This window comes from Zonotrichia albicollis, chromosome 9 (genome assembly GCF_047830755.1).
Source record: "Zonotrichia albicollis isolate bZonAlb1 chromosome 9, bZonAlb1.hap1, whole genome shotgun sequence".
Lineage (NCBI taxonomy): Eukaryota > Metazoa > Chordata > Aves > Passeriformes > Passerellidae > Zonotrichia > Zonotrichia albicollis.
Window position 1 is genome coordinate 28,217,685 of NC_133827.1, and position 26,333 is coordinate 28,244,017.

The 26,333-nt window shown below is 41.7% G+C and overlaps 1 protein-coding gene across 1 annotated transcript; it reads left to right on the top strand.

Annotated features, from left to right (window-relative positions):
* Positions 1-1,533: 1,533 nt before the first annotated feature.
* DIPK2A (divergent protein kinase domain 2A) lies at positions 1,534-20,272 on the top strand. The gene is made up of 3 exons (XM_005489441.4): positions 1,534-2,437; positions 14,066-14,369; positions 16,881-20,272. Exons 1-3 carry the CDS (start codon positions 1,784-1,786, stop codon positions 17,210-17,212), a joined length of 1,290 nt encoding a protein of 429 aa, XP_005489498.1. The 5' UTR covers positions 1,534-1,783; the 3' UTR covers positions 17,213-20,272.
* Positions 20,273-26,333: the final 6,061 nt, after the last annotated feature.

A 26,333-nucleotide genomic window follows, 5' to 3' on the forward strand; every position in this document is an offset into this window, starting at 1 on the left:
TGTACTTTAAAATGTTTTCATCTAGTAAAGATTAAAATATTCTGTTTGCACTCAGAAGGATCAAGCTGTTTCCCTATAAGTGAGCAAATGAGAAAGCTTGAGAAATAAGCAATGCAGAAAATAAACATTAATTCAATATATTTGGTTATATTTGGATTTGTTAGTGATTTAATAACATACAGATTAGATATTGTTAGATGAAAAAAACCACTATCAACATGTAAAGACCAAACACGTTTAGCTAGTGAGTTTGGAGTTTCCACGCAGAAAAAAAATCAGTTCATCTTTCAAGATCAATTATGATTATGTGAGATATAGCATCAAGCAGTGCATCTCCTAATGAAGACTTGAATTAAGTAAAATTATATATATTTATGTATATACTTAATTTGTCAAAAACACACTGGTTTGTAGACTGCAGCATTTGCTGATGGAATGTTTTGACCCTAGGAGCAGCATTTAACAAGGCATATTGAAACAGATCCAGTCAGTGACAAAATCTCAGTAAGAGAAATTCTTTAGATTAGACAGAGAAGTGTCAAAACACAGCACATAGACATATCAATACATGCCAATATGAAAAGACAAATGTATGTCCAATATTCTAGATACTAAGCACTCAAAGTTTTGTATAGTGCATTTAAAATAACTGGAAATTATGCAGTCTGCTACACTTCTTTCTCAACAACCATATCCCTACTGCACTTTTGGGACTGGACAGGTAATAAAGTGAGTTACTTCTCGCAGTGTGAAGGTTGTCTTTAACTTGTGAGAGCATAGTGTAGAAGAGAGTAAGACTTTCACCCTTTTTCTTAATCTCTGTTGCTCTGTTGTTAGTTTTACAGAACGGCTCTTAGCCTGCGGCAGTGCCGGTGCCAGCACTCCCGGGGACGCTGTGGGGGCAGCCTCACAGCACGGACCGTTCCTCACACGGGGACTACACCTCGGCACTGATTGTTCCCCCGGAGCGGGAACAGGCTGAACACACTGCACAGGATCAGGTGTAGCCCGTCCCGCGGCACCGCCAAGCCAGGCGAGGACGCGCCGGGACCCGTGAGGGCGCTGCGCTGCGGGGCTGCGGCGGGCGCCAGGGGCGGGCAGGGACACGGCGCGTTGCGGACACTGCTGGGGCAGCGCGGCCGTCCCCGGGCAGGGCGCTTTCCGCGGGCACCGGGACAGCGCTGCTACCCCGGACGGGACGGGGGCGGGCACAGCGGACAGACACGGACACAGAAAGGCGCAGGCAACATGGCGGCAGCCAGCGCCAGCCCCGAGCCCCCTCCCCCGGCGGCCCGAGAGTCCGGCGGGGCCGGGGGCTGAGGGGCGGGAAGGGCATTGCGCCCCGCCCCCCGCGCGCGTGGCGGCCCCGCCCGCGAGATGGGGCGGGGAAGGGGGCGGGGCCGCACGCGACCGCGCCGCGTCACGCGCAGCCAACCGCTGGCGGCTGGCGGCGCTCGCGCTAGGCCCCGCCCCAGAGGGCGTGTCCAGCGGTGGGCGGGCGAGGAGCCCCCCGGGGCGGGGGGGGGGCTCGGCGGCGGCGGGAGCTGCGGCGGCGGCGGCGGAGCTCGAGCCCCTCCCCGGGGGCGGGTCCGCCCGGGCCCGCGCGCTGCAGGCGCCGCCCCCCCTCCCCTGCCCTCCCCCTCCCTGCCGGCCCCTCAGTAACTTGGCCGCCTTTTATCGGGCGGGCGGCGAGGCGGGGAGTTTATTGGAGCCGGAGCCGCGGCGCGACCGGGGCGGGCAGCGAGCTCGGCGGAGGGCGGGGGGCCCGGCGCGGCCCGGGACGATGCTGCGGCTGGTGTCGCTGAAGTTGGGGCGGCTGTACCGCTACGTGAAGCTGGCGGTGCTGGGCAGCCTGGCGGCGGCGCTGGTGCTGAACACGCACTCGCTGCTGGCCTCGCTGCAGCGCAACGAGCTGTCGGAGCGGCGCTTCCTGCAGCTCAATAAGTGCCCGGCCTGCTGGGGCACCAGCTGGTGCCGCAAGTTCCTCAACGGGCAGCTGCGGCTGGAGAGCTGGGGCCGCCTGCGCCTGCTGGACTTCTTCAACGTGAAGAACGTGTACTTCGCGCGGTACGGGGAGCCCCGCGAGGGCTCCCGCCGCGTCGTGCTGAAGCGCCTGGGCTCGGCGCAGGAGCTCGCCGACATCGACACCAAGATCTGCCGCCGCGCCACCGGCAGGGGCCGCTGCGACCTGCTGCAGGCGCTGCCCGCCACCGAGTTCGCCAGCCTGAACGGCGACGTGCGGCTGCTCACCCCCGGCGCCGTGGAGGGCTGGTCCGACCTGGTGCACTGCCCCTCGCAGCGCCTGCTCGACCGCCTGGTGCGCCGCTACGCCGAGACCAAGGACTCGGGCAGCTTCCTGCTGCGCAACCTGAAGGACTCGGAGCGCATGCAGCTGCTCATCACCCTCGCCTTCAACCCCGAGCCGCTGGTGCTGCAGGTAAGTGCGGCCGGCAGTGCCCGTCCCGGCGGGACCCTCGCAGGAATGGCCCTTCCTGCCCTCGCCGTGTCTGCGAGCGGGGCCGAGGGCTCCCGGGCAGCGGCCCCAAACCCCGGCGGATCGCGGGGGCCGCCTCCGGCTCTGTGCCGTGACTGACTCCTGCGGAGGTGCCGGCAGGGCGGGCTGAGCAGAGGATCCCAGTCCGTGCCTGGCCAGGAGGCGTTTCTTTAGCTCACTTAGCCTGATCAGCTTTCCTCCTTCCTTCCTCCCTCAAAGAGTGCGCGTTTTCCCGATTTGCGGTCCTCCACAGGGTTTAACTCCATCCCCATCCCGCTGTGCCGCCGGTACCGAGCGGCAGGCGCGGTCCCCGGGAGCGAGTGGGTCGGTGCCGGGGGCTGATGCTCTCGGCTGACTCGTCCTTTGGCACAGTCCGGTGTCAGCGCGTTCCGCTGTTCACACATTGCCGGGCAGCAGTGCGTGCCCGTGATTCATTGCTTAGGGTCTAGTTTGGGAGGGAGTGCGTAGAGACTGTGCTGCGATGCTGTTGTGCTTTCCTTGTCAGAAACTGACTCATGTGCTATGTCATGTTCTTAATGTAAACTAAATATAGTTAGTGCTGGTAGAAATTAGAGATTGGTATTTGTAGCCTGAAAATAGAGCAACAGATAAATGAACAGTGTTCTCTTTTCAGCGATTACATGTTCTGTAGTCTTTAATTAGGGGGACGGGTTATGTGCGCACACCTGAAATTTGTGCTTTAATATGTTACAGAAATTTTTAGGTGAAAAATGCTTAGGAAGCTTCTATTCTGTGGCACCACTCTGTTGTTTCTTTCCTGTATCTGTTTAGATGAGGAGCTTTGCATTTTGGTTTTTGGTATTAGCAAGGGAACTCACAAGTGTGCTTTTAGCATGTAGGTTTGGAATCAGAACTGTTTTGTCTAACTACTGAACTGTCCTTGCCTTTATCCAATGTATGATTAAAATGATATTTGCAAATATGTTTTGAAAACATTACCTCATGATTACTATTAACATCTGCTGTTTCTCTAGTGAGAGGCCAAGAACTGCTCAAAAAGCAGTGCTGCAGGCTTTACCCTCCAGAAAGTTTGCCTACTGACTAATTTCTAGAAAATCAATTTATGAACTTAATTACGAACATGTTTTTCAGTAGTATGCTTTCTGCCCTTCAGTCTCTTCATGTACCGCTCTTTAGGTTTGTTTTCAGAGTGTCTTTCCAGTTTGCTTCTCAGCAGACTTGAGGGTACATTAAGTCTCCCATTTTGCTGTGAAGTTCCTCCTGAGCACCGTGAGTAAGGAAACTCCACTTAAGTAAGAAAATCAAAACTGCTTTGCTCTGCTGAGTATATCCAGGAAATTCTTTGAGAAGTGATTTGTTTTGGCTGTGTTCCATACAACTTACTTTTTCAGTTTTCACCAGTGGTTCCAACATACTGAGTACAGACCTCGATGGCCAGAGAACAGCTGTGTTTCTTCATAATTCTTTACAGGCAAAGGCTATGGCACACTTGTGGCATTGACTGTGATGGGCTGGATCGTGGATGGAGGGCAGTGGGTTGATTAGGAGCCTTGATTCCTCTCAGCTTCTTGATGGACTGTAGATGAGTCCCGCGACTGTCAAGCAAATCTTCTGAAGAGAAAAAAACCTTGAGTGGACTTGAGCCCTCTGTTCAACATTTATCTTAACAAGGGTGCAGCTGAGAGCAGAGCAGGTCAAATTTGTGGGAAGTGAGGCAGCCTTTAGCAGTTCAGGGAGGAGTAAAGCAAGTCTGTTGCCTTTTAACAGATCTAAAGTGTTTCATAGAGTCTTGTAAATTTTGATGTTTGGGCATAGCTTGGACAGTATTTCTGGGGAGGTTCAGGCCAGCTTTGTGTGCCTAAACCCTCCTAATGTTTTCTCCAAAAGAGTGTTAATTAACTTTGGTATTGGATACTTGCAGTTTGAAGACCTTCTCTCAATTAGGACTGAATTATTTAAAGTACATGAATCTCTATGGTCTCTTCCCATTCCGTAGTATTCCAGGTTTAGTCTCCATCTGAGAAACATTTAAGGAATGGGTAATTCTGTGTTCTGCAGCTCTTGCAACAGCAACATGCCAGACGCTCTGAGAGGTGGTTACTTTCTAGAATTTATAATTGACCACTGAGAAGGTTGTTTGTGTTTGTACATAACATTTGTAAAACATTTTATGGTGTAGTTTCTGCAGTATTGATGAGGGCAGGTAGTGCTATTGGAATGAAACTTGTAGGCTTGTTTTAAAAATCAGCTGCTTCCAAGAAAAGAAACCTTTATGATGTATGAAGAATCAGATTTTAATTTAAAGTAAAGCAGTCAATAAATTGATGCATTTAACTCATGCTGTCTGTCACCAAGAGGGCACAGGGGAAAATGCTGCTTGTTTTTGCCTCGAGCCTTTCATGGAACACTACAGTGACTGAGCACTGTCATTCATAACAGCAGAGATGATGTCTAAACTCTTGGTGTACAGTGCATGCAAGTTCTGTTTTGCTTAATTGTGCTACAGACAAATGTAAATAGGCAATTTAGTAGGAACTTAAAGCTTTGTCTTTCATTTATAGTAGGAAATTCTCTGTAGTTGTCTACAAGAGCCAACAGTTCATGGATGGTGAGGTTTTTCATCAGAGACTGGGATTTTAGCTTGAAGCCTGTGAGAGTATGGATTATTCCTGCAGTGGTGTTGCTCGTGAACTGCATCATCACAAGTGATTTACAGCTTCTGCTGTGGGAATTTCTCAGGTGGGGCTTTAACCCATAGCATGATATTACTGTTCAGGGGTTTGTATCAAAAGTGTAACACTGCACATTTAGTACAGATTACGTGTTGTAATCCTAACTCATTATTTGTATTTTTTCATAACTTTCTTGTTAACCTTCTTTGTTTGCACTTATTTATTGTGTAGGTGTACTCAGGGAAGAATTCAGCCCCTTTTGCCATTTGACTTTGTTAAGCAAATGGAATGACAGCTGCAGTATTGTTCAAGTACACTTAAGATTTTTTTTTTTATATTAAAATACTAATTTTTTTTCTGTAGAATCTTGCTAAACTTCTCACTAATTAAATCCTCTCACAATTTTCATCTGAATTCACATTTGAACCAAAGAATTTATGTGCTAAAGATTTAATTTCTGATAGGTTTGGGGTTTTTTCGTCTCCCCTCCTAATAGTTGTTTTCTTCAAAAAAGATGAATACTTTTTAGTAAAATAAGGTCAGATTGGTAATCAAAATGCTACATCTAAACCAGTATTTCATATAGGCATGCACAGCTTATTTGGACAAATGCAAGAGGAAAACTTGCTGCTGTTTCAACTCATTGAATGATAAACAGTGTTTTAAATGGGAATCACCTGGAGGATAGGATCTATGCATGGTGCCCTATTTCTCACTGAATATGATGATGGTGTGCATCAAACACTTGCAAAGATAGGTCAGCTGAAGTTGCCTTAGGAAGAAATAGAAAAATTGAAAAAATAACTTGGATTAGAGACTGAATGCAGTGTGACTGTTCAGAGAACCATTCTGGATGTAAGCAGATTTTTCCTTGTCCTTTGACTTTCTATAAACCACCAGCTTCTAGTTTGTCTTGTAAGATAGATGTAATGGAGAAAGATTTTGAAATATTTTCAACATTTTAAATAGTGAATGTTATTCAACTTTATCAAGTAACTTGGTTAATTTTTCTCTTCACTTGCAAGTTGGCACGTAAACTTACTGTTAATAGAACTGAAATGTGTGATAGCTCATTTTTCACAGAGCTTTTGCACTGATGCCTGTCAGGCTCCGTATTTCCTCTTTGGAGGTGCTGTGGCAGTGTCCTGGCAGTTTGGATGCTGAGTTCCTGAGCTGCTGCTGTGGTGCCCCTGTGGCTGTGCTGTGAGCCCTGGTGTGCAGCCGCGCTGTGTCTGACTCCTTCTGCAGTGGCCAGGTGTCGTGTTCTCTGCTGAAACATGAACAAACAGTGCCCCAGATCCCTGTTCTTGGTGTTAGGGGTAGTACAATGGGACTTGACTGCTGAAATAAGAAGTTGTTTCTTGGTAAGAACGTTGTTTTTCAGTAAGGTGGTTGTGTTTTTCCTAAGATCTTATGCTTACCTGAAAAGACAGTTTACATCTGTACTGGCAAAACTGAAATACAGGATTTAGAAGTTGTTTTGGCAAAGGGCATCTAGAGCTGGTCTTGCAACCCTCAGTCTTGCCTTTGTGTTGGCTGTGCTGTTGGTGCACAGTATTGCCGGGTGCCATATGGAAATGTCAGTTGTGCTTGCTTTGTTTTCAGTGCTGTGGTTTAACCCCAGCTGGGAACTCAGCCCCACGCAGCTCCCTCGCCTCACACTGGGATGGGGGAGAGGAGAAGTGAGAAAACTTGTGGGGTGTGAGACCAAGACAGTTCAGTAAGGAGAACAAAGCCAAAGAAGGGATTCATTCAGCAATCCCCATGGGCACGCAGGTGCTCAGCCATTGCAGGGCTCCATCACACGGAATGGAGACTTGGGAAGACAAATGCTGTCGCTCTGGATGTGTCCCCCTCCTTCCTCCTCCTTTCCCCAGCCTCACATGCTGGTCACAATGCGGAATGGAATGGAATGGAATGGAATGTGCCTTGGATCAGCTGGGGTCAGCTCTCCGGGCTGTGTCCCCTCCCAGCTCCCCGTGCTCCCCGTTCCCCTGGCAGCTGGGGTGAGGAGCAGGAGAGGCCTTGGCTCTGTGTGATCGCTGCTCAGCAGTGACTGGAGCATCCCTGAGTTACCAATGCCATTCCAGCACAGATCCAAAACACAGACCCGCACCAGCTACTGTGGGAAAAATGAGATAGGCACACAAAGTAAACTTGGAATTTGCACATACACTGTGCAATTAAAATAAAATGCTTGCCTGTAATGAAGTTTTTTTCAAACTGTAGAAGGTATCTATCAATTAAATCCGGAGTGCATTAATGCAACTTTTTTTCGAGCTTTAGCTTTTAACAACCTCTTGAAATGAACATTCTTCAAAGAATGATGGTGAACATATGTGTCTTGTAGGTAAATTACAAGTCTCAAGGACTTTCATTTCTCTAAGAGAAATGCCAATCTCTGTGTGCCAAATAGTGGTATTTCTGCATTTTTAATAGACTGTGTAAATCACTGCCCCTCCCTCAGAAATGGTTTTAGCTTTCTGAATACTTAAGTTTAATGACTTGATTTTTCTCACAACTTCTGATCATTGTTATTCCTTGTGGGGAAAAAGCAAAACAAAACAAACCCAACAGCTGTATCTCTATTCTTGGTATAATTACTCTGCATGAGCAGTCTGTTGCCACATAACCTAAAATTCTTCTGGTTTCTCTACATGTCATTGTTGGGCTTGATGTTTGGTTTTGTTACGGGAAGAGCAATAGTTGACATCTGGTAAACATATATTAAAACTTTAACTGATCAATTTGAAACAATTTCTTGCACAGAATTCACTCAAAGTAGCAATTTAGCCAAATGTTCCACAGAATCTTTTTGCTCATCCATACATAAGTAAATGAGCAAATTCCTCTTTTCTATTTTTTTCCATACACACTCTTCTAATCATAAGTTATTTTCTGTAGTTCTATTCTAAATACATTGGTAGAATGTAGAATGGCAAGTCAGTATTAATATTTGGTACCCTTAAAAGTGTCTTCATTACTGAATTTGGTGTTTCTGTTCCATAATTCTGATGCTGTAAACCAAGCAGTGGATTTAAGGTGATATCTGCACTACCTGACATGTCCTTGGCTGGACTTGTGTTATTGAAGTCCTGGGATTTTAATAGACTGAATTTCCATTGTGAACCTTTCTGAAAGGAACGAAAAATTGGTTCTTTGTTGAATTAAAATTGAGTGGCCTCATGTTACAAGAATACTCCTCTAATGTGGATCTATTGAAAACTGAAGAATCATTTTTTTTGCAGTGACATATGACTGTACATATTAGACCAGAACTGGCTTGTACTTGTCATGTTAACTGTCATATTTAATTATGCTCCCTAAGTTATCAAAACTATTTTCATCCTTCTTTCATAGTGAAAGTTCCCTAGAGTAGAAAACATGTAGGGTTATTATAAGGGATATTTTAAAATTGTCTAGAAATTCTTGAAGTTATTGTGGGGTGTATATTATGATGAATGGCTGTCTGAATGTAAAGGCTGCTGGGAAGTTACTATATAGACTTAAATAGAAATTCTCTTGAGAAATTCTCACTTGCAGTTTTCAATAGCAGAAAAAAGTTTGTTACCCCACATTAGAAACCTTGCAATGTTGTTCTGGTATGTCAGATGTATAGGGATAGTTGTGTTTTACTTCTCTCAATTAAATAATTGAAGCTTTGTTTTGGACTCCAATTTTGCAAAGTAACTTTAAAAATAAGGCCATCTCTGCTAGGACTCCTTGATAGTGACATATTCCAGGCTCATAACTGATGAGAAGTAAATACACAGTGATTATTTGCATCTGTTGCAAATTTAATCTGAAAAAAACTTCTATGAACTGCAAATCAATTTGAATAGGTGACAACCAATAATAATACTAAATTTTCTTTATTATGGCTCTTGAGTTTAATCATTGTTCATTAATTTATTTGGAAAAGAGGCATGTCTCTGCTGATGTTTTGAAATACAACTTTTACAGCTGAAGTGTTCATCTTACCAACTGAGTATTCAGAATTTTGTGTCTTTTATCCTTTTGTGTGTCAAGCCTGGTGTGAACCTCTTGTTGGCATGAATTGTGTATAGTAACTGGTTGAAATGTGGTGAAACTTGAAGAAGAGTCAAATAAATTAAAAAACCATGGTTTTAATGGGAACACCAGTATCTGGAGCACTCAGTGAAATCCACTGTTCACACTGTGTCTGTAGGCTATGTGTGTATAACCCCTGTGGGAGTTCCAGGTAAATATCAAATGCTGTGGCATGTACCTGGAATTACATGGTTTCCACTTACTCACGAGCATTCAGAAAAACATTTGAATACGTATCTTCCAGAATGCAGATCAGTTCCTGACAAAAGGAGGCACCTGTGTTTAGACTGTGCTTGTAACTCCTTTGATCCAAAAATCATGGTGGTAAATCGGCTCTGTAGCTCTTCATGGCTCCAGAGCTTTGCTCATTTGCCTTGGTGATGAATGCAAGTGCTGCTTTTGTTTACCCTGTGGAGTCAGCAGTAGTCTGAGAGAGAACTCATTTTCCATTTGAGGGAGGGCACGTTACTTGGGTTCTGCTTGCCCTGCCTGCTGGTGCCTGCGGTGACGGTGTCAGGGAGGGGTCGTTTTGCCATGAAGTTCCTCAGGGTCCCTTGCAGACAAGTCCCCACCCTGTTTGTGTGTGTTTTTAAAAATTCCTTCACATAAAAGATGCAGCTCTTTGTTTGGGCAGGTTTTTTGTCCGAGGTGTTTTTTCTGAGCTGGAACTCACTTTATGCCAACACTGGAGGTGACAAATAGAGCACCTTCTGGAATAGTTTGAAAATGAAAAGCATGTTTTTTAACAACAGAAATGTCAGTTGTTACTTAAACTGGTTTGGCTTTTTGGTCTTGATTATGAGGATGAATTATATGCTTCATTATGATAAACTAATATTCTTTTAAGTGGTTAATTCAAGGGGGATTTGTGTTACTGCAGAATACGATAGGCCTGATCAGCTGCAAGCTGGTGAGTCTTCACTGCCTGATCTAATTCACAGCTCTGAACAAAAAGCACTGGCACATTTGTGTATAATCTCAGGTTTAGACAGATGGAAGTGAGGAAGACAAATGCACTGATAGTCTGTTTTGTGCTCCAGTGAAGTGATAAATTCACTCTGTTAATTCTTATTATTTTTTCTGAGACTACAGTGTATTTTTAAAGGTATAAATGCAGTACTATTGTTTCAGGAACAGCATGTCCATTGTCCCTTTGACACAGTTTGTTTAGGTTTCTAGGCCTTGATTAGAGAGATATCTTGGAGCTACACTAATTAGAGCAAGCAAAATATGTTTTAGGGGTGTGTCACTGGGAATGGAGGTAGCAGAAGTTTTTGGCATCTTTACTGTTTTCCATCTTTCTGTTAAAAGCTATACATATTTCTCTGAATACAGAAAAAAGATAATGCTAATGAGAGGAATCTTACTAAGCTACCTGTTTTAGATTTTCATATGCATTACGTTATTTTAAAACACATGAAGTTTAATTGTCTATGGTTTCTCTGGATTTTGTGTGTATGTTCACGGATAAAATGTGAGGGGGTGCATCAGAATCGAATTATTTTGTCAAACAGCTGCTTCCTGTTTTGAACAAGAGCTTAGTTTTTAATTTGTTTGTCAAATGCAGGTTTTAAAGTCTGAAAATAGCATATTCAAGTACAAAATTATCTAATTAAATATGCAGACTACTAAAATAAAGCATAAAGTTATGTAGTATTCCCCAGAAATCAGATTTTTGACAGTGATGCAAGAAGCTTTTTGTTTCTTAATGCAATTTGTTCATGAAATACATGTTCATTAATCATATAAATTTGTTTTCAAAATTTTAATGCATGAACCAAAAAATCCTTGTCAAGTTAGCTGCAGTTTGCTCTTAGAAAACAGCTTTCAAAATAGAACAGTACAATAAGTTACAAACTGCTGCTTGCAAAGACAAGAGATCTGCACTTCAATTAATATTCTTGTCAAATTCACCAAGTGAATATAAAAACTACTGAATGAGGCACTTGTACATATTTTTATCCCTTCTTCCGCTACTGACTTGGGTAATGAAGTGTAGATGTGGCTGTTACATGCCAGTTGGAGGGGAGCCAAAGCAGAGATGTTGTTTGTACATGTGCAGACCTTGGCAGGATTCCCCGCACTCCCGTTGTCAAAAGATGTTTTTATTGCCACAGCGTTATAAATATATCTGTTACAGCATGGCATGCAGATATTCTGCTGGTAACATGAAGGTGAGCACTTCTGAATAAACCAGACTGCTCCTAGGATTTCTTGTCTGCAATGCAATTCAGTGTACACAGTGCAGGAAGCATAATAGATGTGTTTGGAAGATCAGTGACTAACACTGCACTTTGAAAATCAGTTTAATCCATTTCATAAATCCCTGCTGCTGCTGGAAAGGAAACTTCATCTTAGCTCCTTTCCTCTTCTGCACCCAGCTGGGGAGGCTTTCTCTGCTGCTCCCAGCAGCGCATCCTGGCACAAGGTGGGGATGTGGTCTGGATCAGGCTGATCCAGGGAGCACCAGCCCCGCAGTACGAGCCTTGCTTTGCTCTTGGTGTGCAAGGGATTGCAATGAGTGTGCTTGGTGCGCTGCGAGGGAGGGACAACTGTGCTTCCCATTCCTTGCCAGGTTCTGCTGGTTGTGGTTGCATTTTGGTTTGCAAAGGGAGGCAAAGTCATAAACAGGGCAAGATTGGAACATAGAAAAGGACAACTGTGGAAAATAAAATGTGTGGGATGGTCCAAAGTAATATTTAAATAAAAATATTTAAGCAGCATTGAATTGAGTGCTGATAAAATGCAGCAATATGACAATGTCATGTAGTTGGTGGAATTAGTTAAACTTGTCTTTGTCAGGAAATGTAATCAGGTAACTTTTTCCCAGTTTAAAGAGAAGTTTGTATGATATAGGTTAAATAAATAATTTCATTTGATGGACAACAGCTGTTTGCTTCTTGTTTTGTTTTGGTCCAGGACTGAATACAGTCACGACAAATGCATGTGAAATCCCTCTTTGGTGACATTTACTGATGCCACAGCCATGTTTCTGTTAGATAGTCTGTTCAGAATAAGTAAGGAAGACTGAATTACCACACGCTTCAGTTGTTGGAAGGTTATTTTGTTGAACACAAAACAAGTGACAAAAGAAATCCCAAAACTCTCTTAACTGTGGAATGTGACACTTGACATGAGCTGAACTGGTGGCTCTTTGGCTGTACTCCTACTTTCATTAATTGCCCTGAATCCTGCAGGCAAATAAGCCTGGAGGCTGGATAATGTCTTCCCTATTGCATGGTAGATTTAGTTACTGAGAGAGATTTAGTTCTGCTGAGTTACGTGGTTTCACAGCTTGAAAATACCATACTGCTCTCAAACCTGTCAAATTAGTTTGTATTATCCTCAGGATTTATCACAGCCTGTTCTGCTTATGTGAGTAGAACATGTGATAAAAATAGAGTTGAAGTTCAGACATGCAGACATGTCAAAAACTTTCAACCTATTCTGTTACCAATATGGCTCTGATGTCCTTTTGCCCAGCCAAGAAATGTGTTTTTTTGTAGTGGTAAACATGGTTACTTAGCCAGAAATTGTCCTCTAAGGTTTGCCACCTGAGAGAGCAACTTCATGGCTTTTGCCATTAAAATAGCAAACATTGTCAGTTATGTATATTAGTTAAAATTTGAGTTTCTTCAGGTGTACCACATAGACAAAGTTGGTTATGTTAGGCACCTCTTCTCTGCATGGTCTTGTAGTTCAGTTCTACAGGGTGTGTTTCCTTCCAGTCTCTTTTCCTGGGTGACAGTAAATGTTTTCTGCCATTGTAGATTCCAGAAGGTCCAAGGCTTTCATTCATCCTGAACCCCACCATGGTGGTGGTAAAAATCCCCAGCTGTGGTAAAACCTTTATGTCATTGGTGCAGAATGGATCCTGGGTGATGTCTGGTGACACCATAGCAAGGCAGAGCAGGAGGAAGGAGCATGGGCACCTGCTGGTATCTCGTAATAGTTAAAAGTGGTGTACATCGTATTCTTAGAGTGCTAACTTCTCTAAATTTGGGGTTTCTTACATCAGTGCTTTTGTAGTTTCTTCCTGTTGCATTCCTCTCCAGCACTCCTCTGGAGTTTGGAGGGTACCTTTCAAGTGCCTGTCTGTTCACACTGAAATCCTAGAGCACGTTCAGCACAACTGAATTAGGAAAACCGTGCTGGTGTGTTGTGGCTTTTTTTGTCATTTCTTGTAGTGTGTCATTTCTATTCAGTCTCTTCTGTTAACTTCCAAGAAAGGTACTGTTGGAGACAGATTTTACTGTTGATAAAAAATGTTATGTGGCTGTGTGTAATAAACACACAGTATATATGTAGCAATTAATAAAGAGATAAACAGTTAAGGTATACTAGAAAATTAAGAAGCCTCAAAGGAATCCTGTCAGCTGGGAACATGGAAGGGGTGGTGGTGGAGAGAAGGAGGTGCCACTTTATAGAGTTTTTTTTTCTTTAGGTTGTTAAAAGAACCAGTTTTAATTAAAAGATCAAATGCAAAAATGTTGTGATGGGAAATATACTTGCATTATCCCAACAGATGTGTGATAAAACACCAAGAGAAAAAGATGGTTGGTGAAATTGTGTGTGTAAAAATGTGAGTGTGTGAGTATAGGTGGAAAGCTAGATATGGGCTATGTATTGTTTCAGGTCATCCAGCTTCTTCCCTGCATTAGTCCAGCGAGGCCTCATGGTCACAGAAATATATTTGTATTGTTTTTCTTTTCCCTTCAAAGCTTAGAAACATATGGATTATTGTGTTGATGGATATTTGCAGCTTTCTCTTCTAAGTTTTATTTAAAAGCCTTTTAAAATCTAAGCTGTTCTGTTTTAATTAAAATTTTAAATTTTTCATATACAGAGCTTTCCATCTGACGAGGGTTGGCCATTTGCAAAGTACCTGGGAGCATGTGGAAGGATGGTGGCTGTCAACTACGTGGGAGAGGAGCTGTGGAGTTACTTCAATGCACCGTGGGAGAAACGAGTGGATCTGGCCTGGCAATTAATGGAAATAGCTGAGCAGCTGACAAATAATGACTTTGAATTTGCACTCTACCTCCTTGATGTCAGCTTTGACAACTTTGCAGTGGGACCAAGAGATGGGAAAGTTATCATTGTAGATGCAGAAAACGTTCTGGTGGCAGACAAAAGGTTGATCAGACAGAGTAAGTGTCTTCTTTCACTCCCTTCACCCCGTGTCTCACTTCTTTCTCTGCAATATTTAAAGTATGAGTGGTTGCTAAATACATATTTGGTTTGCTTTACAACTAGACTGCTAATTAACAAATGAATTAGCTTTCTTCTGTAATTAGACTAATTAGCTTGACCAATTTGTCAATTTCATGAGCTGTTGAGCATACCTGCACACTTCTAAGGACTGTAAATGTGCATCAAGGAAGAGGGGGGGATGGGAAGAGAGGGTGTTGGTGCTGAGTGTGTTTGGACAGGTGGATGGACAGATAGACAGATAAGCAGCCTGGCTTTCTTGTCCTCCTTACCTAAGAGAGAGGGGCTTTTTTTGCTTTTCCAAGCACCTGTGTAACAATGGGAGTCTTGGAACTCTACTTTCTGTGAATGACAAACAGCATTAATGCCTGCTTTGCCTCAGTCCCATAGCCTGACTTTGCTTCCTGTTGGTTTTCTGTAATAATGGAACTGAAGGAATGGGTAATTCTAGTGCTGGTTACAAATTAATTTTCTTTCTGTCACCTGTAAAAGCTCAAAGCAGTGGCAGCAGGAGAGGTGTTTGACAAAGTGGCATCACGTAGGTTTATATTCTTTTTGAGCTTATAAGGAAAACTTACAGACCTGAGGGCTGGAGACATTGAACATGATACTCTGGATTCTGCAGAAATTCATGGCAACAGGCCAAGTGATTCCACTTTGCTTTGGGTGAATGGATAATTTTAAGCTTTGCAAATAGGCTTCTTATGTTGTGCTGTGGAATTAAGTTTTAGACTGGCTTTTTCTATCCACACGCTTTTCTGCACGGAAGTGTGTTTTGGGGTTGTTTGGTTGGGTTTTTTTATTAGGTTTATTATATGTTCTCAAGCAGCTTAGAGTAAAACTATATGAACCTACCAAGGAAAACTTTTAATATATTGAATATATACAGTACATTTACTGTAGAACCCTTTCCTTTCTTTCTATTCCTTTCTCTTCTGTTCATTTCCTTCCCTCTTAAAATAATATTACTGAAGGCTTTCATTTTTGGAGCCTGTCTGAATTGCTCGAGCAGAAGGATGTTCAGATGAGCTCTGGAAATGTTGATATGTACATGGAATAGGAGTGAGTAGCACCTTGCAGAACCTGAATGCCACAAGTGTCACATCTGTTGTCCCAGCCAAGCTTTTGGTGTGATTTATGATCTAACAATCAAGAACACAGACACCAAGAGAGGACATGAGCGAGTTCTTAGTCTTTGTATAAACTTGTTGTGGTTGACATTTACTGCTGTTTCCATGGATCTCTGGGGAGGTCCCATGAGCCAGTCTCTGTCCAGAGTGATCCATGTGCCTGTTCAGATATTTCAGTGTGTACTTTATTTCCAGCTGCGCTGCACTGTAACACCTGTGTGTGCTCTGTGTGGGATGTCATATTTGAGTTTGCTGAAGGAAGCCCTTTTTTCCCATTCTCCATTGCTGGCTTTTTTTTCCACATTGACTTTGCTGTTAATTCTGCAGATCTTACATCATGTTTTTATAGTTTTTTATCATCCTTCTGTACTCTTTCTTTTCCTAAACTGTCTTTCAATGTGCTGTGAATGAGAAGACCAATAGTCAGCTCAGAGACTGCCAAGCACAGATGAATTTTTCTTTGTACCTCACACTGCTAAGAGACATCTGCAAAACTCTGAGACTCCATGATAAGGACCTCTTCTCACAGCTGGCAGTAGTCTGGAAACTTAAGATGAAAGTTTTCTAACAAAAATAGTAAGAACTCAGGAGAGTTCACATTTAGTAACCTTTTCACTATTATTACTGCATGAGGTATTTAATGTAAATCGGGTTTTAAGTTAGAGCTGTGAGAAGGAGAAGGGTTTGTACATGTACATAAATGCCATTTGCCTTGTTGAATTTTACTTTTTTCAAAGATTATAAGTAATGTATTTGCTTTTTTATATTCTTTCTGGTTACTGCTGTGTTGAAAGTAAGATGGAAGATAAAGTTTCAAAAGTTTATAGCAATTACTTTGCTATGTTTTTTTAGTCGTTGGTAGACCACTTGCTAGCAATAGTTTCCAGGGCAACTGGAGAACCCAAATCTATGTTGCTAAAATAAATCATGTTGCTTGTTTGTTTTTCTCTGAGCTTTGGCTCTGGCTTGTTCTCTTGTACTTGCTCATGCTACATTTTTTCCTCTGGGTATGTGTTAATGTAGATTTCATGTGTTTGCTGTGCTGCTTTTTTTCCTGCTTCCTCTTTGCTATTTTCCCCTTTTTCTTTCTTTCTTTCCCTTTTTTTTTTGTTTTGCTGGGAACATTTCAGCAGAAGGATGTATCAAACTGTCAGATGCAGTCTTAGGCTCCAACATTTCTGAGTTTGTCTAAACAAAACTGGTTTTTAGTTTAAATATTACCAGTTTGCTGTGCATTGAGCTTCTGATCGCATTCAGACACACAGACATGCTCTTTGCTCCCCTCCCTCACTTGTTTCTCTGTCTCCCTGCATTGCACAGACAAACCTGAGAACTGGGACGTGTGGTACGAGAGCAAGTTTGACGACTGCGATAAGGAAGCTTGTCTGTCCTTCTCCAAGGAGATCCTCTGTGCTCGCGTCACTGTGGACCACAACTACTATGCCATTTGTCAGAACCTTTTGTCCAGACACGCCACGTGGAGGGGCACTTCGGGGGGGCTCCTGCACCACCCCCCAGCTGAGATTGCCAAAGAGGGGCGCCTGGAGGCCCTGCTGGATGAGTGTGCCAACCCAAAGAAGAGGTACGGCCGGTTCCAGGCCGCCAGGGAGCTGCGCGAGTACCTGGCCCAGCTCAGTAACAACGTCAGGTAGTCCTCAGTGAGGCTCCTGGGCAGCACTGGCTGAACACTATTGCAAAGACACGCAGAAAACACAAGTTTTGGACTCCTCTGTTGAAAAGAGAGAATAAAAAACTCTAGTTTATCAGTTTTCTAAATACTGTAAAAATAGAATTTTATGGTGTTATAATGTTCCTTTGCAAACAAACAAGGTACTTACTGAATTAAAACTTGAGCTACTATTGACCGTCCTCCCTAAGTGTTCAAAAGGGAGTAGGTCACAAAAGACTGTGATAGCTTAATTGACAGCTTGTGTGTCAAAGGGTACTTTACCTAAAACTGCATTAGTGTCACAGTTTTGTGAAACTGATGTTCTTACTTGGAAAGTCAAGTTAGACTGGTGGCCTGTTTTAAAGGCCTTTTTTCTGACATCATTGTCTCATTTTTGTGTTTATTTAAACACCTTGAAGTGGCATTTACATCCAGGTAAACCTAGCTGTCTGCATTGTTTCAAACTGAACAGGCTTTCATGTTAATGCTGTGCAGAACATTCCTACTGTGAGTGCAGAATTCCTGAGTTTACTGTCTGATTTTAGGGGGTTTTACACTGTATTTTATTATGCTTAGACATTGTGGTTTGTTTTTTTAAGATCATCATAAGCTCAAATCTCACTTGAACTAACATTCATTTAATGTCTTCTGTGGTTCTACCATTGGAAATATCACTTAATGTAACTATTGTACAAAACTTACCCTTCATGCCAGTATATACACATGGCTGTTTAACAGGAAATCATGGTATGAGCAAACTCTTACTTTTAACAGAGATAATTTGAAAATTGGAAGGACACTACAATAAAAAGGTCTGTGTTAATTTAAATTTGGGATAGAAGATTGACTAAAAAAAATCACTAATCTGGTGTAGTTTAAGTATAAGCCAAAGAAAATGGTTTTGTTCACTAGTTTTTTGAACATACAGTAAACAAAGAATGCTATACTCTAGTGAAACTAATAATTTTCAAAATTCAGATTTTGATGGTCCTTGCTTACTTTCTGAAGAACTTCTGGAATTGTGTACTTAAGCTAGAGAAAACCCTAATTTGAATCATGTCAAGCAAGTTAGCAGTTTGTTTTACATCCTCCCTAAATGTGTTGAATGGAGTTTTCTGAATATTCATCTTTTGGTTTACCAGTAAGCTGTACTCACTCTAGGTACCTTTTCTTGAACTAAGTTTGGCTATTCCCAGTACAGTTGAAATTAACTGGTTGAGGTTTGTGTAAATATGGAGTTGTTCTCATAAATCACAGTTTTTATAAAAGCCTCAATTACTGCTACAAGAACTCACTTGAAAGCTTGCTCCTCAGTTTTTGGTTTTGCCTTTTTTCTTTTTTTTTTTTTTTTTTTTTTTTTAATAACTACTATGCTTAATTTTCCTGAAATTTGGTTCCTACAAAGATGCTCTTAGGAAATGTGTGCATATTACTTCTGGTAACAGTAATGAAGGAGACTAATATTTCTTAAATACCTGTGTAAAACACTATTTTGTACAAGCTAAACTTAATTCTGAGCAAGGTAACGTGTGCTTCTTCCAGAGCAGAGCTGCTCTGCCTCCTGTACTGCATGGAGCCTGGTGGAAGTTGTTGTGCAGGTGAGGAAAATGGCAAACTCACTGACTTGCCCTCCTTTCTCAAAGCTCAGTGGAGCCACACAGAGATGCAGAGTGCTCTTTGATTTCTTAGGTCACTGTATTTTGAGGACTTGCTGTAATGGTGAACATGGTGGTGGTGCTGGGTTGCTGGTTGGACTTGATGATCTTAAAGGTCTTTTCCAACTTTAAAGATTCTATGATTAAGGATATTTTGGAATTGGAAATTCTCACTCATGTCATTGTTGCCTCTGTAGTCTTAATTTGTTCCCAGTCCCTTGTCTTGTTTTTTGAAGTTAGAATGCCCAGTGCAGCTTTTAATTTGAATTTCTCCCCTCATTTTAACAGTTTGTGCTTGTTCTGGTACAAGCTGTTGGAGAACAGTCATGTTACTTTTCTTCATAAACTCCACTTATCTGAAGAAAATAGACTAACCCTCAGACTAGGTACTACTGATGCCTTAAGTTTTAGCTTTCATGTTTTCCAGATTCTGTACTGCATTAGTATGTAACTCTGAACTTCATATAAAGTGTTAGCAAGTTCTCTTCACAGTTTATTTAGACAAAACAATCCTTTTGCAGCCTGAGAACCAAGGACACCTTTGGAGCTTCAGGCCCAAAAAGTGTAAACAACAGGGAGTTGAGGAGAGCAGTCTGGGAGGATGGGACTGCATAACCTAAAGCTGTAATTGGATAATTAACCCCAATATGGAAATGGACCAAAACTTATAAAAGTGTGAAAACTCTTGGCCTGCTGTCCATGTTGGGTGGGGCCACTTGTACTGCCCAGGGTGAATCCTTAGAAGGCCTTTTAATAAATCCCTGCTTTATTGCTTTAACACTGTCTGGCCTCTGTTCTAGGCAGCCTCTCAAGGCATCACTACCACCCCTACCTTAAAGCCTTGACTTAGCACTACAGTTGATTTTGAAACATTTGCCACATTTCCCAAAGAGAGAGTGGACTGTGGTTGTTGTGTAAGAAACAAACACTGCCAGTTTTGGTTACTACTTGAGTCAGTTCTGTGACTGTCAGAATGTTCTCTAAGGTTTTGTTTGGGTTTTAGTCCCTCCAGAAGCAAGTTACTAAAGCCACTTGTAAAAGGAACTTGGGAGTGAAAGGAAAATAAACCCCAAACCCCCCACTAGAGCAAAAACACTACAGGGAAAACATTGTGGAGAGCAATAAATCTTGTTCCATTTGCACCTGTCAGATATTTATTGTACAATAACAATTTATATTTTTAGTCATTGCCCATTATTATTGATGAACATGGTGAAATATTTTTGAATGAGATGTTTGGGGTTTGTATGTGCATTAAAATTGTCCTTTTGTACTGTAAGTTACTGTTTGTTTGGAATACTTTATCAAAACTGTCTCCCTGTGCCTTTATATTACAAGAAAGTTGTTTCTGCAACTTCTAATGATATTAATAAAGAATACTTTAAGAACCTCATCTCAGCTATTCATTTTCAGATCAGTAAATCTTTCAGGATTGTTTTAGTCTAGGATGCTTTAAAATACACATGGAACTACTTTTGGTAGTGTTGCAGAATGCTCCATCATCAGAAGTGACAGATAGGAACCTTTTTCCCATCCTCCTTTCTCGTTTGATCCCAAGTATGAATGGTGTGTGAGGACTCTTGGTGTCACTGTCCTTGCAGGCAGAGCCTTTGGTGGCTCCTGCTGTCCCCGCCTTGGCTGGGTGCAGAGGGACAGGGCAGGGCTGTTCGGGCAGCACCTGAGTCTGGTTCTCCTGCTGAAGGTAAGACAAAGTACCTGTTTGTGTGCCTGGAAACCAAGGCAAATTTTAAGGGTGTTACTAATGGACATTGCATGTTCAGGTCAGCAGGAAAGTTCTGACTTTTAAAGGAAAACTGTCCAAGGCTGATTTTATATTTGAGTTGACTTCACTGTTCTGAGAACAGCACAGTGAAAGCAGAATATGCTTTAAAGCAAAACAGGCTATTTCATAAACAGCTTCTGTTCAGAGAGGAAGAGCTTTTTTGGGTGGGAGGAGTATTAATCAAACAATATAGTACACATCTTTCTATTGTGACCATGATGCTTACGTATAAGTTCAAGTTTTACTACAAATTCTATCTTTTGCTATTAACGGAGGCTTGGTGCCTCCATTTAATGTGCCCTTAGTATAACAACACATTCCCAAATAGATACCCTGAATAATTTTAAAGGAATATGATTTTCAAAATGTAGTGTCTTTTTATTTTGTTTGATCAAATAAGAATCAAATTATAGGAAATCATATTGGTCTTGCTTTACTCCTTCTGAGCAGGGTTAGCGTAAACCCAGACTCTGAGAGCTGAATGTTTTCTTCACTAGGCAGAAGGAAGACCCTGCATTTTGACTGAGCTTCCTTACAGTTAAGTTTGTGTATTATTTATCTTTGTTTTTCCTGATATCATATTCAGATTTTATCTGTACATATAAATGTACACATATGGGTGTATTTAGCATAAGCCGTTATTGCAGAATTCAGATTGGACTGCAGGCTCACAACTAATGATGCTTCAATCGATTGCTTTACTTGTGGAAAGTCTGATAACCTGATTTCCCTGCCTTCTTGTCTTTATCTATGGGACTTTGTTAATCAGATCTGGTGTCTTAAGGACCTAAAAACTGATCTGTAACCAACTATTTGGAGCAAACTAAGGATCTTCCTGTTCTTACTTTTAAGTTATTTTCAAGTTTAAGGTTTTGCTTTGCAATGTGATAACTGAGTTTACATGGCACTGTTGTACTTACATTTTGGTGCTTTACAGAAAAGGAACTGTGATTTCTGGTTATTTTGGTTGTTACAAAGGTATTTTGATCTGGAATACTACTCTTTCACACTTGCAGATGTTTTGTTAGTACTGTCAGAGAAAGATTTGCAGCTCTGGTTTTAGATGTCCAGCATTCCTCACATGGGTCCATTGTAGGAATTGTGAAATGCTCCCACCAGGACCGCATCTCCTGTAATTCACTAGATGTACAACTGAGGCAGAGTGTTTCCTTTGATGCCTGGATTTTTGAGACACAAGAAACTGTAACCCATCTCCCTTGAGGCAAAAGTATTTTGAAAAGGAGAAGATATATTCTTTTAGGTGATTTTTGGTTTGCTTGCTTGTTTTTTCAGTGTTTGATACTTCTCTGGAGTTCTACTGATTACATTTTGTGAGATGAATCTAATTATGCTGCCTTTATAGTGTTAAAATCTTGCAAAAGTCACTTTTTAGCAACTTTTATTAGTGCCTTTTAAATAGAATTTTTAAATTTTGCTGTGATGTATTTCCGTAAATAAGCAGTAATTACAAACAGTTTTGCAAAATGTAGCCAAATTTTTTATATTATGAATTCTATGTGCTCTTTTCTGTATGTGGGCTAGCAGTTTATTCTGTACACTGAATGCTGGCTGCCTACATCACTCAAATTGATGTAGTAAGGACACAATTGCAGTTACACATGGAGTAGTGTGTGTTTCTGGCCTGTAGCACAGCTCTTCAGTGGTAGATTACCAGATCTTCTCTGTTCTACAAACAAATAAGCAATGTGCTGCATTTGTGTATTATTTATGGGTGTTTGGGTACCAATACATGAACCACAGTCTGATGTGTGTTGGTGTGAACTAAAAGGAGCTGGTGAAGTTAGAGAAAGTGGAATAATGAACAGTATACAAAAGCAATGGGTTTGAAGTTAAGCTTTCACTTCACATGCATTGCAGGCAGAGTGAACCATGTTTAAATAACCCACACATTGGAAAGTCATCCAGAGAGAAGAGCTTTTGTTCCCATGAGGAACACATGGTAACTTGCATGTGGTATACAATGGTATCAGCATATGAATTGCAGGAAAAGCAGGTATTGGGGGGTCAGGGTCTGTTTTTAATATTTGTTTTTGTGCTTAATATTTAGCAAAAAGAAAAGACGTATAATTAGAAGACCATGAACCAGGATAAGAGTTTTTTCTTCCAAAGCAGAAACAATGAAGGGAGGATGTTTGCTGAAATAGCACCTCGGTGCAGGCAGCTGTCACATCTGCAGAAGGAAATCTGTTCAGCAGCCCATGGTCATCCTGTGTTCCACGTAGATGTTGATTTTTTTTGTTCTGTTGATTTCATTTTGGTAGCTGTTTTCTGCTTTGCATTCAAGAGCCAGAATAAATTTGACTTCTGCTTTTCCTTACGCAGTGGCAAAGGAGCCTCAGGCCAGGCGCTGGTGGGGGCTGGTGGTGCCTCTGGGAGCAGCCTCCTGCAGGGAGGGCCGGGGGCTTCACCTCCACAGCCCCCAGGCTGCAAAGGCCGTGGGGAATCATTTCCTGGCTCAGGCTGGTGACAAGTGGAGCTTGCCAAAGGAACTGTGGGGCAGCTGATCAGTGCACCTTGTCAGGTACCAGATAAAAAGAAAATGCTGTTTAACTGTGGGATAGCAGCATGTCTTGAAAATTCTTTTGCAGTTCCTGTAGCTGGCCAGAGCCCAGTTTCCAGGGAACTTGTTCTCCTCCAATGTCTGTTGGGGATGTAATTCACAGTGGCTGAGAGGTATGGTCAGATTCCCCTAAAGGCACACCACTTAATGGTGTGCAGACCATGTGTTTGTAATCCAAATATCAGTGTTATTTAATGTTATTTATTGAGGCTTATTCTTCTCTATGCTTTTTCAAGGCCTCTAGATTCTTGCTAGTTGTCCTACTTACAGACAGCTAAGTAGCCCTTGATGTCTGTAGCAAGCCACAGGGCAAAACAAGAGCAACAGCTCACCCATGCCTTTTGTCATTTGGATAGATGTCCAAGGTGCCAGAAGTGCTTTGAAGTAATTTGGTCTCTTAAGAAATGTATTTCATGCATTTAGGGGCTTCAAAGCCAAATTGTGTTTCTAAAATTCATTTATTTTACACGTTGAGTACAGTTTTGGGGTCAAAATGTTCACAGATCCCCTTTATATTCATCCTGGTTGTACATCTGCAGGTATTTTTCCCAGTGTGTTTGGGAATGTTTTAATACATATCACATTTCAAAGCTGAATGGAATCTGGTAGCATTTACCCTATTTGCTGAATATGCTAAAATCCAGTAATATTTAACTGCTTTGGTACTGTGAATTCTAGACTGTAGCCTCTTAACTGCCAGCTTGTTTTCCTAGTGAAAAAAGGTAGAATAAAAGAACGTGCATTAACTGCCTGTTAAATTGTACAAAAGGCTGTGGGAAACCTCTCACTTCTGCTGTTTGCTGTGTAGAATGTCTCTGTGCTACTCTGTACAATACTGTGTGATGGAGAATCTTATCATTGCAGTGAACCCATGCACTGCAGTAAGATTTGCATTAAAAAAAAAGACTTTGGTATCACCTTGGTTTTCAGTGGAGCAAAACAGTGCCTGGAGAAATTAAAAAGGAAAAAAATAAAAAACAATCTGCTCAAGTTGAGTATTGATGTGGCCATGGATGGATCAGCAAATGGTGTGGGAGGAGGTGGCAGCAAACCAACCTGGTGAGCTCTGGAGGTGCTGCTGTGGGGCCCTGGCTGAGCTCCTGCCCTGCTCTCCTGGCCACGGGCACTCAGCAGGGAAAGGTGAGCTCCCAGCAGTGAAGGACACTGAGGAAACCACTGCAGTTCTACAACGTGGGGATTTTGAGCAGACTGTTCTAGGCCAGGTCTTTCCCCAAGGGAACTCTTGGGAGTTGCTGAAGCTGTGGAAGGGTGCTGAGCAATCCTTTAGGGTGAGTAAAGTGCCACATTCAGGGCTTTAAAGGGTGGCTCAGCTGTGAAAGTCTCTCACAGAGGACGGAATGTTCAAGGTTTGTGCTACAACACCTATATACTTTATTTTGGAAGAATGAAGCAGGAAGTGTTTCCAAGCCCGGTAGGATTGGGATAATAATCTCCCATCTGGTTTCCTTTGCACATTCTGGGTTTCACAGAAGGAAAATACAGGTGTGTGGGCTCAGAGCAGCCCAGGAGTCCTCTGAGAGCAGGGCTTGAAAATGGCTTGTGGTTTATTGCAGCAAGGAAGTTGAAGTGCAGGAGAGAGGCTGGGGGGCGGCAAAGAATTGCTTAATCCTGAAATGTAAAGCACGTGAAAAATCCAGACTACGATTCTGATTTTCAGAAGATGTTTTGCTTCTTCCCCACCTTTCTCCCTGGTTATGTGTACACAGTTTTCTTTATAGTTTTTCTTCAGCTTTTAAATCCAGATGTGCAATGCTGTGAAGTGAATGCATTTTTGTGCTGTGCCATAATAAGTTAATATTCTCCTGTACAGACTTTCACAATGCAAACATCTGTGGAAAAAGGTAACTCAAGAGCTCCAGCAGGAACTTTTGCTTGTTCTGTGTTGGGAAAAAGATAAACATTGGTGCTCCCAATTCCATTTGCTCCAGTGCTGTCCTGTCAGCTTGAGAGGAGTTCTCTCCTATTAGAACTGGGTTTGAAAGATTAAGATTTGGACACTGTGATTTTCCCTGTACCACAGGGCTGAATGGATTCAGCAAAGCACTTAGACACTTTAAACTGAGGTTTAAATGAAGTTGCACAGAATGCAGTTTACATTTGTGTTTGTTTAAAATGTATTTGAGGACCATTAGCATATTCATCCTTTCTGTAAACCTATATTAGGTACCAGACAAAATTGATTACATCTAGTTTTTATGTGGCCTTAACGTGCACTGCAATTGCTGTCCATTAAATTTTGAGTTTAATGATCAGAATAGAAAATGAAAAAGAAACAAAATATTTAGGAAACTATTATTATGACTACATCAAGCTAATAATGCAGATACAAGGCTCTAATAATAGTGAGAAGATTATCCTCGGTAAATAGTAGTCTGTTTAGATTTTCAGCTGTTGAATATCCAGAAGCTGGTAGTACCATTTGGTTTTGCTTCTTTGCTAACTCAAGTTGATAATCAAACAACCATTTAAAGGAAGATTGATCTCCAACTTCTTCTTACAGTTGGAGTAATATTTGACTGAAAGGGGGCAGCAAATTGAGTAGACTGATTTTAAAAATATTTATAGCACCTTCTCAGCAAAGGTATCTATGAAATAAGCTTGCAGAGGGGGAAGAAGTCTCCCTAGTAGGTGGTATACCACAGTTCTTCCTTGGTTTACAAAGGGGACATAATTTTATTGATTCAGTTTTTTGAAACTGTCTTTTGAGTAGTTATGGTAAAACTTTAACCTTAGTGAAAATAAAACTTGTCTTAGCTTGGCATGGCAACATTCATTTTTTAAAATATTGGCTTAATTGAGGGTGCACCTCAATACCACCCCTTAACTAAGTTCTTATACTCTGGTCCTTCCATACATAATAGAGAGGCTCTTTCAGACAGTAATTTAAAACCTACTTCTAGAAATATGAATTGCTCAATATTAACAAAAAAAAAAAAAGAAACAATAATATTCAGGAAATTCTGCTAAAGGAATAGCAGATATATACAATATAAATATAGCAGATAAATAAATATATATATATATATAATATACAAATATAACAGATAAATACAATGCTGCTGTA

Coding starts and splice junctions, on each gene's coding strand:
- DIPK2A (XM_005489441.4), top strand. CDS start 1,784: ATGCTGCGGCTGGTGTCGCTGAAGTTGGGGCGGCTGTACCGCTACGTG. Junction 2,438..14,065: donor CCGAGCCGCTGGTGCTGCAG/GTAAGTGCGGCC, acceptor TTTCATATACAG/AGCTTTCCATCTGACGAGGG. Junction 14,370..16,880: donor CAAAAGGTTGATCAGACAGA/GTAAGTGTCTTC, acceptor TGCATTGCACAG/ACAAACCTGAGAACTGGGAC.